This window comes from Thalassophryne amazonica, chromosome 3, assembly GCF_902500255.1.
Source record: "Thalassophryne amazonica chromosome 3, fThaAma1.1, whole genome shotgun sequence".
In the NCBI taxonomy this organism is placed as follows: Eukaryota; Metazoa; Chordata; class Actinopteri; order Batrachoidiformes; family Batrachoididae; genus Thalassophryne; species Thalassophryne amazonica.
In genome coordinates, this window is record NC_047105.1 from 8,410,106 (window position 1) to 8,422,034 (window position 11,929).

At 41.5% G+C, this 11,929-nt stretch overlaps 1 protein-coding gene across 1 annotated transcript in view; it reads right to left on the reverse strand.

Moving 5' to 3' along the window:
• The window catches only part of igfn1.1 (immunoglobulin like and fibronectin type III domain containing 1, tandem duplicate 1), a 90,249-nt gene that overhangs the window by 31,445 nt on the left and 46,875 nt on the right, over window positions 1-11,929 (reverse strand). The window contains exons 7-14 of the mRNA XM_034167521.1: window positions 11,016-11,060; window positions 9,553-9,586; window positions 9,235-9,418; window positions 7,497-7,610; window positions 7,215-7,383; window positions 2,722-2,994; window positions 1,408-2,568; window positions 598-690 (exon numbers count right to left, since the gene is read on the reverse strand). Of these exons, the coding sequence (XP_034023412.1) occupies window positions 598-690; window positions 1,408-2,568; window positions 2,722-2,994; window positions 7,215-7,383; window positions 7,497-7,610; window positions 9,235-9,418; window positions 9,553-9,586; window positions 11,016-11,060 (2,073 nt within the window). The remainder of the gene's footprint in view (window positions 1-597; window positions 691-1,407; window positions 2,569-2,721; window positions 2,995-7,214; window positions 7,384-7,496; window positions 7,611-9,234; window positions 9,419-9,552; window positions 9,587-11,015; window positions 11,061-11,929) is intronic.

The window sequence follows — 11,929 nt, forward strand, 5'->3', positions numbered from 1 at the left end:
CACACTGTCCCAGTCCGCTGCCAAGCTGTAAATCCCTGTCAGTTGCAGATATAAGCAGATGACGGCGAATATACAGTGCATAGATTATGTTTGTGTATGTATTGAGTATGTATGGAGTTTGTAAGGCGGATGTCATCCGCAGCCAAAATTTTGTGCAACTCAATTCCTGGAAACGGAAAAACGTGCCTCTGCGGATAATTGCGGATGTGTGTGGGTGTCGGCCGACTCATACAACCATGTTTCACGCATATTGTGGATGTTAAGCGAATATGAGCTAATTTTGTGCGCATTCCATACACAAATCCTCCTAAACGCCAGTGGGACAGGGCCCTAAGATTGTGGCTTAATAATTTACAACAAGTTACAAGTTAATTATGGTGTAATCCACTTCAACAGCATATCTTGTTGCTATGTCTTTGCTAAGACATTTATTTTGCACAGGCTGGGCATTTTGTTGCTCGAAAAAAATAGGGCCATGCAGCTTGTTATGAGTTGCAAAATGTCTAATTTACTGCAACTGTCATGCCAAAGTCATTTTTATTCCAACACAATGAACAAATAAAGCATTTCAAGCATGCAACTTTTGACAACTCTTACCCATAACAGTTTCTTCAACTTCAATATTTTTCTTTTTGGGGCGCTTTCCCTTTTTTGCAGATTTATCACCTTTTTCATTTGGAGTTTCAGCATCTTTATTGTGTTGAAGAACAAAATTGACATTGTTATGTTGATATTGACATACAGCAAATTTGGAGCTCACTGACTTACATGCACTCTTTCAGTCAATTTGTTTTATAGGCCATTTCTGAGAAAAATGATCAAATACCCATTGGATGTTTACATTTTTATTTTGAGCCTGTTGGTTAAAAATAATCATTGCAGATGTGCATTTCAAATGGTTCTGACAGCTGATGGAACTAAAATACTGATAAACTAATGTTGGACACTGTTAAGGTAAAAAGTAGTACAAAAAGACAAATGGAAATTTTCAACAACATTGGCAATATGTATTTATTGAAGTACACACGCTAAGTTGGTAGCAGGGATGGTGGCCAAGTGGTTAAAGCGCTTGGTTTCAGTGCAGAAGGTTCCGGGTTCAAATCTCACCCCTACCACATTTCTCCATGTAATGTGGAGTTGCGTCAGGAAGGGCATCCGGTGTAAAACCTGTGCCAATTCAACATGCAGATCCACCTTGGATTTGATGTGGCGACCCCAAGTGCAAACAAGGGAGCAGCCAAAGGGACTTACTTACACAGTAAGTTGGTAAATATTGTTTTTAAATATTCCATTTCTTAAGAAATATAGACATGCTTATATGGTATTGTGCTTTAAAAAAATTAAAATAATCTGAAATTGAAAACAGTTCCATGACAAAAAGTCAAGTAGCATTAATTCATTTCTTACCTTTATCAGTGTCTGGACCAAGCAAAGAATCTCTCAAACATTTCTTTCGCTGCACTCCTTGTCCTTCTGCAGTTTTTTCTCCATCTTTTTGTTCTCCTTTGCCTTTTCCCTCAAAGTTCTCCTTAAGATACTCTCCAATGGCATCATCCTCATTTGCACCTGCACCTTTAACCCTGCCTCCAGTTCCACTTCTAGCTCCTTTTTTGCCTCCATAATCGTCACCTGAACCCTCCCATGATTCACCCGCTGTTCCTGTTCCTGATCCAGTTTTGCTTGCACCAGCTTTGCCAGCTGCATCTGCACCAGCTGCACCACCTGCGCCAGCACCACCTCCACCACCTGCACCATCTGCACCTGCACCGGCTGCACCAGCTGCGCCTGCACCAGCTGTGCCTGCACCAGCTGCACCACCTGCATCTGCACCACCTCTGCCTGCACCAGCTGTGCCTGCACCACCTGCACCAGCTGCACCACCTGCGTCTGCACCAGCTGCACCACCTGCACCAGCTGCACCACCTCCACTAGCTGCACCACCTATGCCTGCACCAGCTACACCTGGACCAGCTGCACCAGCTGCGCCTGCATCAGTTGCACCAGCTGTGGCTGCACCTGCACTGGCACCAGCACCACCAGTTCCAGGTGCACCAGGTGCATATGCACTGGCTGCACCAGGTACACTACCTCCAGGTGCACCAAATCCACGTATAGCACCTGCACCTACACCTGCTGCACAAGTGCCACCTGCTCCACTTGTGCCAGCTGCGCCTGCGCCAACTGCATCGCCTTTACCACCACTTACACCTTTACCACTATCAGCTTCATCACGAGCACCAAGAGCAGAGTCATCATCTTCACTACTTTTCATTGCAGTGCCAGCTGCCGTCATCTTTGACCTTACAGCAGCTTTAGCTTTTGCTTTTTCTGCAGCTTTGGCTTGAGCGGCTGCCTTTGCATTTGCTTGTCTCTCAGCAAGAGTGGCTGCTTCTGCAGCTTCTTGCTCTGCTTGAGCCTTTTTGGCAAATTCTATTTTTGCTGCCATTTCCTTTTGATATCGTTCCTGCTGCTCTTTTGCTATTCTACGCAGCGTTTCATCATCAACAACTCCCGCTATTGTAGTTTTGCGAGCTGCTTTCTTGCCCCTGCTGGAAGGGTCTTTGTCAGCTGGGGGAATAAAAAAATAATAAGTTTAATTTTTGCTGAACATGAAGCTCTGAATTTAACACATTATTTTGTATCATGTGTAATACCTTTGGTGTTACTTTTGAAAACATGTGCCAAAATTTCAACATCAAAAACAAAAAAACAATATCTTACCTTCAACTATAAGCCAGGCACTGCATGATTTGATTCCTGCCACAGCCGCGTAGATACCAGCATCCAAAGCCAAACAGTCTCGCACAATTAACTTGTGGATAAGCTTATCTTCAGACACAGTGATTTCATATTTCTCATTATTTGCCAGTCTGGCACTTTTGCCAAACCATTTGATCTCATCCATAGGTGAAGTCAGGACACATTGAAAGATGGCATCTTCACGCACTTCTGCTTTCACTTCTTGTATTTTCATGGCAAAGTCAACTTCAGGTACTGCGTGTATCCAAACAAACATAGAAAAGTAAAGTGGGACTCTTTCATCACAAGTGCAGCATATTATAAGGAAGCGTCTGATTCGATTCATTCTGTTCTGCTGAACAATTGATGTACAGTAGATCGTTCATGTGTGTGATCAGCAGTGGTGGGCACAGAACTAATTAGCAACACCAACATATTGTCAGATGATTAGCTTTTTTACTAAATTTGAAAAAGATGACTGGACAATTAGCTTCCATGAAACTGCTTCCACTAACTTTATGTCAGTTTTTTTTAAGTTTAACAGTCATAAACATTTGTTAACTATGAAATCGTGTATGTTTGTTCCTAGTGGAGCTTAAGGCCCCTTCACACATAGTGCGAATATGTACAACTCCAGGGCGACACCCATCAGAGCAGTTGGTATGTGCACACCAAGAAATATCGCGCCGATGGACGTGCGTGCACAATGCTGGTGTGATGGTTCGAGCAAAATAAATATCAAATTAAAAAATACATGCTGTGACGGTTCTGTGCACATGGAAACACAGCAGCTTTTCCCCAGCAAAAAAAAAACAAAAACGGCACACATGAGATTCAAACCCACGCCTTAAAATTAGCTACCATTGCTGTCCTGTAAAATGTGCTGAACACTGCCTCATATCAGGAAGCACATGGGTGTATTTTAAAAAATAAATAAAACGACGCACCATATAAAAACATTGCATTGTATTAAATCCCTCTCATCAAGTGGGCAATACAAATATGATCCATCTGTTCCTCTGTAGATGACCCATGGTCACTGACGTACAGTCACGAAATGACATGAGAAGCAGTTCACTCGTCTCATTCATGTCCGCATCTGCTGGCGTGTGTCCTGCCGGCCCACGCGTGTCTTGGGGATGCCGCACAGGACACCGCATCATGTGGAACAGAGCTCACGTGGGTGACGTGACAGTCAGATCGCCTGCTGCGTTTTATGATCTGATGGTCCCTTTCAACCTGGGGGCAGCCCGTCCATGTGCACACCGTGTGTGCATGCTCGCTTGCTGCAGCCTGTCGCCACAGTGATATATCTTTTTATTTATGTCTACTTGAGGACCGCAAACAGACACACACGTGTTACAGTGGTCAGTTGTTAGTCCATGTCCATCCAAACACAGTACGTGTTTTCCAGCTGGGATGTCCAGAAAGACAGATCTCCACAGCTGCTTCTGTCTGCAGCCACACCTCAGTTCAGCACCAAAAGCTACACTCCTAGGGCACTTAGACAAATTTCACTGCGAGTACGACAGTGATTGTCTCCAGACTGTTATCGTGCCAAGAGTGTGAATGGCCACACATTTTCTAAGTGCCATGTGAGCGGTGTTCGATGTTTGTGCGTGTCAGCTGGAATTTGCCAACACCTGCCACGAGAAGATTCGATGAACTCCCACAGTGCACACTTTGTCTTTCAGCCACTGGTGTGCACAAATAATTGTAGCAACAGGTGTACGAGGTGTTAGAGGCAGCTACAAAATTACACAGTTTGCATACGATTCTTGCTTCATGCGCACTTAATGTGCAGTTTGACCAAATTCGCACTATTTGTGAAGGGGCCCTTATACACAAATTAAATGAATAGAACTGATATGTTGTGTGAAGGCAGTGAAGGCAGTGAGGATCACCTCGAGGAGATGGAAGAGCAGGAGGTCAAGCCAAAGTAAATGCATTAAATAGATTCAAATTATTTTCCATGAGTATTTTTTCTTAACATTTCTTATTTGTCTAATAGTTTCTGCATTGTGAATGAACTGAATTTTGAATGGAAACTACTGAATATTTTCAGCTGTTCATTTAATTACTAATTTGGCATTTCAGAGCTTTCCATTACAGATTATGGAAGTAGCAAGATGGCGCCCGTGCGTTTGGCGAGCCATGCGCTCTTATTTCTTGTTGTTTTACTGTGTTTTGTTTGGCATTATTGTGCCTGAGACCATCTGTTGTTTTTCCTCTTTGTTCTGGAGAAGTAAGTGCATGTTTCCCTGTTTCTGTCAGCCCTGAAAGAGAGGGAGAGAGAGTGTAGAGGCACTGACTTTAATCTTCTAAAGACAAGTGGAATGTCGTTTGTAAGGTTAGAAAATCCGCTCTGTGTCCAGCACTGACGGGAATAACGGCATTAAAATAAACAACGTTATAAACTGCATTATTTTTTCAGTAATGGTAACTAATTACTGTTTCCATCATTACAACGCTGGTATTGTTACTAACAATAAAATGTGGCGCATTACTATACTTAGGCTCACTGAAGCCATTTTCATCTCTCTCAGCCACAGGAGAGGAGAATTATTCTTTTCTTTTCTTTGGTGAAGGAGGAGTGGGACAACCACATAAGTAATGGTGATTAGCTAAGGAGGTCCCTGCCTCTACCAGCCAGAGGCAGAGGTGGGCAGGAGTTCACACACACACACACACACACACACACACACACACACACACACACACACACACACACACACACACACACACACACACACACACACACACACACACACACACACACACAAAAAAGGCAAAAATATCACTGTTGATGTGCAATAAATATCAAAAGTTACAATAATATATTAAATTTGATGGGTGTCTTGTCTCAAATTGTCCCACAGCAACATTAAAATAGTGTAGATTAGTGTACAATATTTTCGGTTAATGTCCATTTAATTCATTAAACATTTCATTTCAATGTAAATAATCTAACATGCAGTTGAATTTAAAGTTCATTAAAGAGAGGAGGGGAGACATCCAAATGCACTGACATATTTAAACATTTTAAAAGAGTAATTTGTCCCACAGCAACATTAAAATAGTGTAGATTAGTGTACAATATTTTCGGTTAATGTCCATTTAATTCATTAAACATTTCATTTTCAATGTAAATAATCTTAACATGCAGTTGAATTTAAAGTTCATTAAAGAGAGGAGGGGAGACATCCAAATGCACTGACATATTTAAACATTTTAAAAGAGTAATTTGTCCCACAGCAACATTAAAATAGTGTCTATTAGTGTACAATGTTTTATGTTAATAATTTATTCTATTACATGTCCATTTCATTCATTAAACACTTCATATTCAATTTTATTATAAATAATCTAACATACAGTTGAATTTAAAGTTCATTAAAGAGAGGAGGGGAGACATCCAAATGCACTGACATATTTAAACACTGACTGGTTTGAAAGTGTGATGAACTCTCCACAGCCATCCACAAACAGGCTCTGCTGTGTGCATGTATGCAGCTCAGCTCCGCCATTGGTCAAAATGACTGGTTTTCATTTCATTGAAATATGGTGATAGTATTTTAAGGCTATATCATCTGCCCATTCTCCATGTTTATGCAACATCATATTCAAAATACAGAGCTAAGGGCCCTGTCCCACTGGCGTTTAGGAGGATTTGCGCATGAAATGAGGAGACAAAAGCTGAGCGTCCGCAACAAAGGTGGGCGGAAATGACAAATGTCCCGGGGTGGATCAGCGAATACATGAGGAAGAACAGCGGATATAACACGGAACAGAAGCAAAGGCGACCGCGGAGGCGCCCCCATGAGGGGCACAGCAGCCGTGATGCACTCGCTTCATCCATGCCCACTCTGTCTGCATGCGCGACATACCATTTGCGACCGTGATGTGGCCGTGCTGGGCACGCGTCATATCTGTTTTGCATGCTGTCCCGGTCCGCCGCCAAGCCGCGCCAACCCGTCAGTTGCGGATATCAGCGGATGACAGGGGATATGCGGCGCGTTGGTTGTGTATGTCCTGCGTATGTCTTCAGTAGGTGTTCAGGCAGTGATGCGGATCTCATCCACAGCAGGATTTTTGAGCAGCTCAAAAATCCTGGCTGCGGACATGCGTGCCTCTGCGGATGATCACTGACGTGTTCGGATGGCGGCCGACTCATACAGGAATGTTACACGGTTATTGCGGTTGTTTGGCGGATGTGGGCCACTTTTGTGTGCATTCCATCCGCCCTTAGAGCTGTGTTTCAGCATTTTGCATACAAAAAACAAAATGAGTCAAAGCTAAATTAATAAAATAAAAGCTGATGGTTACCGTTTATCTGTAGTTCCAAACAAATGTTATATTGTTTATTGGTTTAGTGTTCTCATAGTTAACTGTTCAGTTGGCAGACTAGCAGTTATCAAAGCAACCTTTTAGGTTAGCTATGCCCACCACCGGTAATCCGTTTGTTAAAGACTCACCTTTAAATTCAGTGGAGAACACATTGACACCCCCAACATCCACTGAGTAAAGTCCAGCATCTTCTGGACCAAGTTTCTTTATTGAGATTACATATTTCTTTCCAACTTGCTTTAAACTGTGTTTTATCCCCTCACCCTCTTCTATGCTGAATGGAACCATGACACCATTCTGCAGTGTTGAAAAGAACAGTGCCATGTTGTAATTTTGAACAAATATATTGAAGGACATTGAGGTAATATCATTTCAGTAAAAAAAAATAAAAAATAAAAAAAAAATCCTACCTTGTACAGGAATATTTTGCTGGTGGGATCCTTGAGATCCATATCCAACTCAATTGTTGCACAGTCTTCATCACTGACTTCAATATGTTTTAGTGTACTAATATGTGAAACAAACTGCAGTAGGAAAAACATTAACATTGATACAAATGATGTTGAAAATATATTTGCTTGACATGCTGCATATAAATACTGTATGTCTGAAATACACACCATGAAAACACCAAATTGTAATGTTGTTCACTTTATGACAGGCCCAACATTTTCAGGAAATTTTGTAAAAATTAATTTGCTAATCAACGCACAAATCATGGCTTTTATCATGCATGTTTCCATGTATTGGCACAACCACCACACTACAGAACCACCTTGGGTCTTGGATGGCAACTATCAAAACCAACAACTGGTCTACCTCCACCGTCCAAGTAACCATCCATCTGATACCACCAGGTGTGGGTGTCCCCTTGGCCTTCTCCAGTCACTGGGGTCTTCAACACTGAGGCCCCATATGTGCTGGATCATCATGAGTCATATGTTCAAAATATTGTAGCTGTCATTCCCTTCCAATGCATGTCATATTTCACATCGGAGTTTTTCGAGTTATTCCAGCCATACCTAATATGTTCTAATCAACATCCTGTGCAATCAAAAGAAGACACTGGTGCTGGATTGCTTCCCATGAATGAGTTTTGATTCCATCCCAAAAGGCAGCAATGCATAGGATTCCAATAGAAAGAAGGAAAGGAAAAATGCCGTGACATCCAAAGACTGAAGTCATTTAACGTAAAGGAAACAAGAGCAATCTGAGATTTCTGACGTCCTCCAAGAGTTGACGAGGGCTCAAAGTAAAAGACGTGATTCACATCGTGACCCGGACTTTACCTGGATCCGGATTCCACAACACAATGAAATAATTGCATACTGATCCAGAATGGTCCGACTGATCAAGATGTTACAATCTGATATTTAATTCACAAGCTGAAACAAAGTAGTGTCTTTGTGATGTCGTAGTTTTCATGTAATCCTTAAAGGTCTACAAAGTGAAATCCTGATCCACAATTCAGATCTGGATCCAGGTTATCTCCAAAATTTAATGGAGTCTTCCAAGGCCTAACACCAATGTGTGGTGAAAATTTGGTGAAAATCTGTAAAGTAGTTTTTGACGTAATCCTCAAAATCTGACAAACTGAACCTGATCCAGAATCCATGATTTATTACATCTTTGGCGGACACAATAATGGCAGGATAGAGTGTTGAAGGAGAAAAACAGCACTTCTCTCATCTTTATTACCACCATTACAGCATCTTTGAGCAAGGTCCTTAAATCCCTTAAGTTGTTCCACTTGTGCAGTTGAGCACCTTCCAGGACAACTCATAGGTGAATGTGTGACATCAGTTGAAAGAACTTTGAGTGACTGCCTTAAATTTTTACATTTTGAATGGAGATTGTTGAATGTACTTCATTTCATAGCAGTTATACAGAATGTTGTGTTTTGTTTCTTTGAAAAGAGTTTTTCACTTTGGCATTTTGAAGGTCACTCAACTCACAATGTGCTCAAGATTACAGTGACGCTTCAAACGTTCAGATATCTGCCTCTGTGGACTGCAAACCCTTAATAGCATTTTCTATGCAGAGACATTTAGGTGCACCTGCAGAGAAGTATAATTCTGCATTAAGGCTCCTATGAAATATCTATTCTTTCACAGCTCGTAATGGAAGGAAATAAACAAAAGCTCATACCTCTGCAATCTCTTGCTCTCTCTCTTTTTTCATTAGATTGAGTTTCCTCAGCATGCCACGGAAATCTGTGATGCCATATTCAAGGCAGATGCGTTCATAGTCTTTCTTGTCAGCACTGAGGAGAATTTCCCAGACTTTCTCGTCTGGCTCCATCACCTTTTCCTCACGTGTTCCGTCAGGTTTGCTGCACAACAAAAGGAAAAAAAAACAAAAAACAACTGAGCCTCAACACACAAGCACATTACATCCATCTACAGCACTGACTCTGAAAATAAGCATCATTATAGCCATAATAATTTTAACAGACATTTTTCGTACCGTAGTTTTAGTCGTTGTCTCATCTCTGCTACATCTGTGAAGCAACAATAAAAAAAAGTACAACTTTGAATGTAGCAGTTTAATCATAGAATACCTGAGGTTTGTTTAGCTTCATGCTTTTTTGAAATTTTGCCCTTGAGCTGTGAACAAGCTGTGTTGCTTTTATGTAACCTGTCTTGATTCTGCATGCTGGTGTTTTGTGTAGCTCTTTTTTTTTTTTTTTTTGTATTTTTTAAATGTTCTTAATTTCTTCTTCTTCTGATTCTTTTTTCTTTCAGCTGCTCTAAATAGGGACCACCACAGAACACCTACCATCCCCATTTCCTCATCCATACATCTCCTCTTTGGTCTTTCTCTTCTCCTCTTGCCTGACTGTGCCATCCTCAGCATTGTTCTTTGGATATACCCCAAACTACTTCCTGAGTGCAGGAAGCCGTTCTTTCTCAAGACCTACCTATTCACCTACCTAAAGACCCAAGATGGACTAGTTTTTTATTTTCAGTTAAAGAATCTGTATTTGTTGCTGTTCTGTTTTTTTTTTCTTTTGTTTTCTGTTTGTAAAGAAATTCTTGTAAAATTTGTAAAAGCCTTGTAACTGTTAGAATGGCCTAAGCAGTGGGCCACCCCTCTGGGTTTGGTCTGCTTGAGGTTTCTTCCTCATTATCACCAGAGGGAGTTTCTTCTTACCAATGTCACCTGTGTGCTTGCTCAGGGTGGGTTGGTAAGGTTAGACCTTACTCATGTGAAGTGCCTTGAGGCAGTGTTGATGTGATGTGGCGGTATATAATTAAAATAAATTGAAATTACCTTTGCATGTCATTTCCAACTTGTTTTCTCTGTCTAACCAGTCATACAAGTCCTTTTTCTCCTTCCTGAGAGTTCATCTTCAAATGCAGTTCACTATACACTTTTGCTTTAGTGTTTGCCACCTCTCTCTTTGACTTCTGTCACGTCCTTATACATCTACCTACCTCATCTCTTTGAAGATCCCACTTGTTTTTCACCAATCCCTTCCTCCTTATACTTTCCTGCACGTCCTCATTCCGCCACCAAGTCTCCTTGTCTTCTTTCCTCTGTCCAGATGTCACACAAAGTACCTACCTTACTGTCTCTCTTGTCATTTCTGCAGTTAGTTACACATTTGTCCAGCATCTCACCACCATTATCACCTACTGCCTGTCTCACATCATAACTGAATTTTACTCTACAGTCTTCCAGCATCTGATCCTTTGGTCAACCCTCATTCGCGTCCAACTTCTTCATGTTCCAATTCATGATACAGATCTCCATCTGATGCTGTCAAATTGTACTCTCTCCTTTTCCAACACCTTACAGGCCCCAATTTCCTCAATGTGGCATTTCTTACAGAACTGGCTACTTCTATGCCTCTTCTGCCACTCTTGTTCATGAAATTTAAATAAGGACCCAATAAGTGAAACATTTTCAAATATTTTAAATCTCACCTTCTTCTTGTGCTTTTTGAAGTTCCTTACTGTGATGGAACCCAACTGTAAAGAAACAATAATGTTAATAATAATAATTAAGCTTGCGACCAGTATCAGGATCGACTTCTGATACCGACGTAATTCAAGTATCGGAGAATATCGATCCGACCCGTGACGTTTTCTGATACGTGAGGAGCCACTGCAAATCCTTTCAACTGCTGTTGTTACCTCTCTGCTTTGTTTGCTGCCGAACAGGAGAAGGGGAGGTTTCTGAAGCCGAGCTGTTTGAGAGATCTCTCTTCCGCAGTGTTCTAGATGCAGGGAGTGGCTCTTGGGTTCAAATTGACTGTTCGTTGAGCACGGATTTTCCGAAAAATTAACTGAATTGTTGCTGAAAATGTGTGCTGTGAAACACTATGAAATTCTATGAAACGCCAGCTCAGATTGCAGCTGAGGAGGAGCCCAACAGAGATTCTGTCCGCTGAAAGAAAATCTCCATTAAAGTCCTGTGCGTGAGCAGCACTGATCATATATTTAGAAAATAATGGTTCATTTTACAGTTGAAAGGCTTCGTGTTTCCAAAAAGTTCAAAGTATGCACAGCACAAAAACAGCAAGAGAGAAAGAGTGACAGAGGGAGAGAGGAAATGAGTGAGAGAGCAATTGAGAGAGAGAACTTAGTTTTCAATTTTTACTGTTAACACTTGCTTTGACAGTGTAAACATGTTTCTCATGTTGGTAAAGCTCCATTGAAATTGAAAATTGAGAAGAGAGAGACACACACAGAGAGAGAGAGAGAAACAGACAGACAGAGCGTGAGGGAGAGAGGGAGACAGAGACAGAGTGAAAGGGAGAGACAGAGGGGGAGAGAGAGAGAGAGAGGGAGAGAGACAGTGAGAAAGAGAGGAAGACGGAGACAGAGAGAGAGAGATA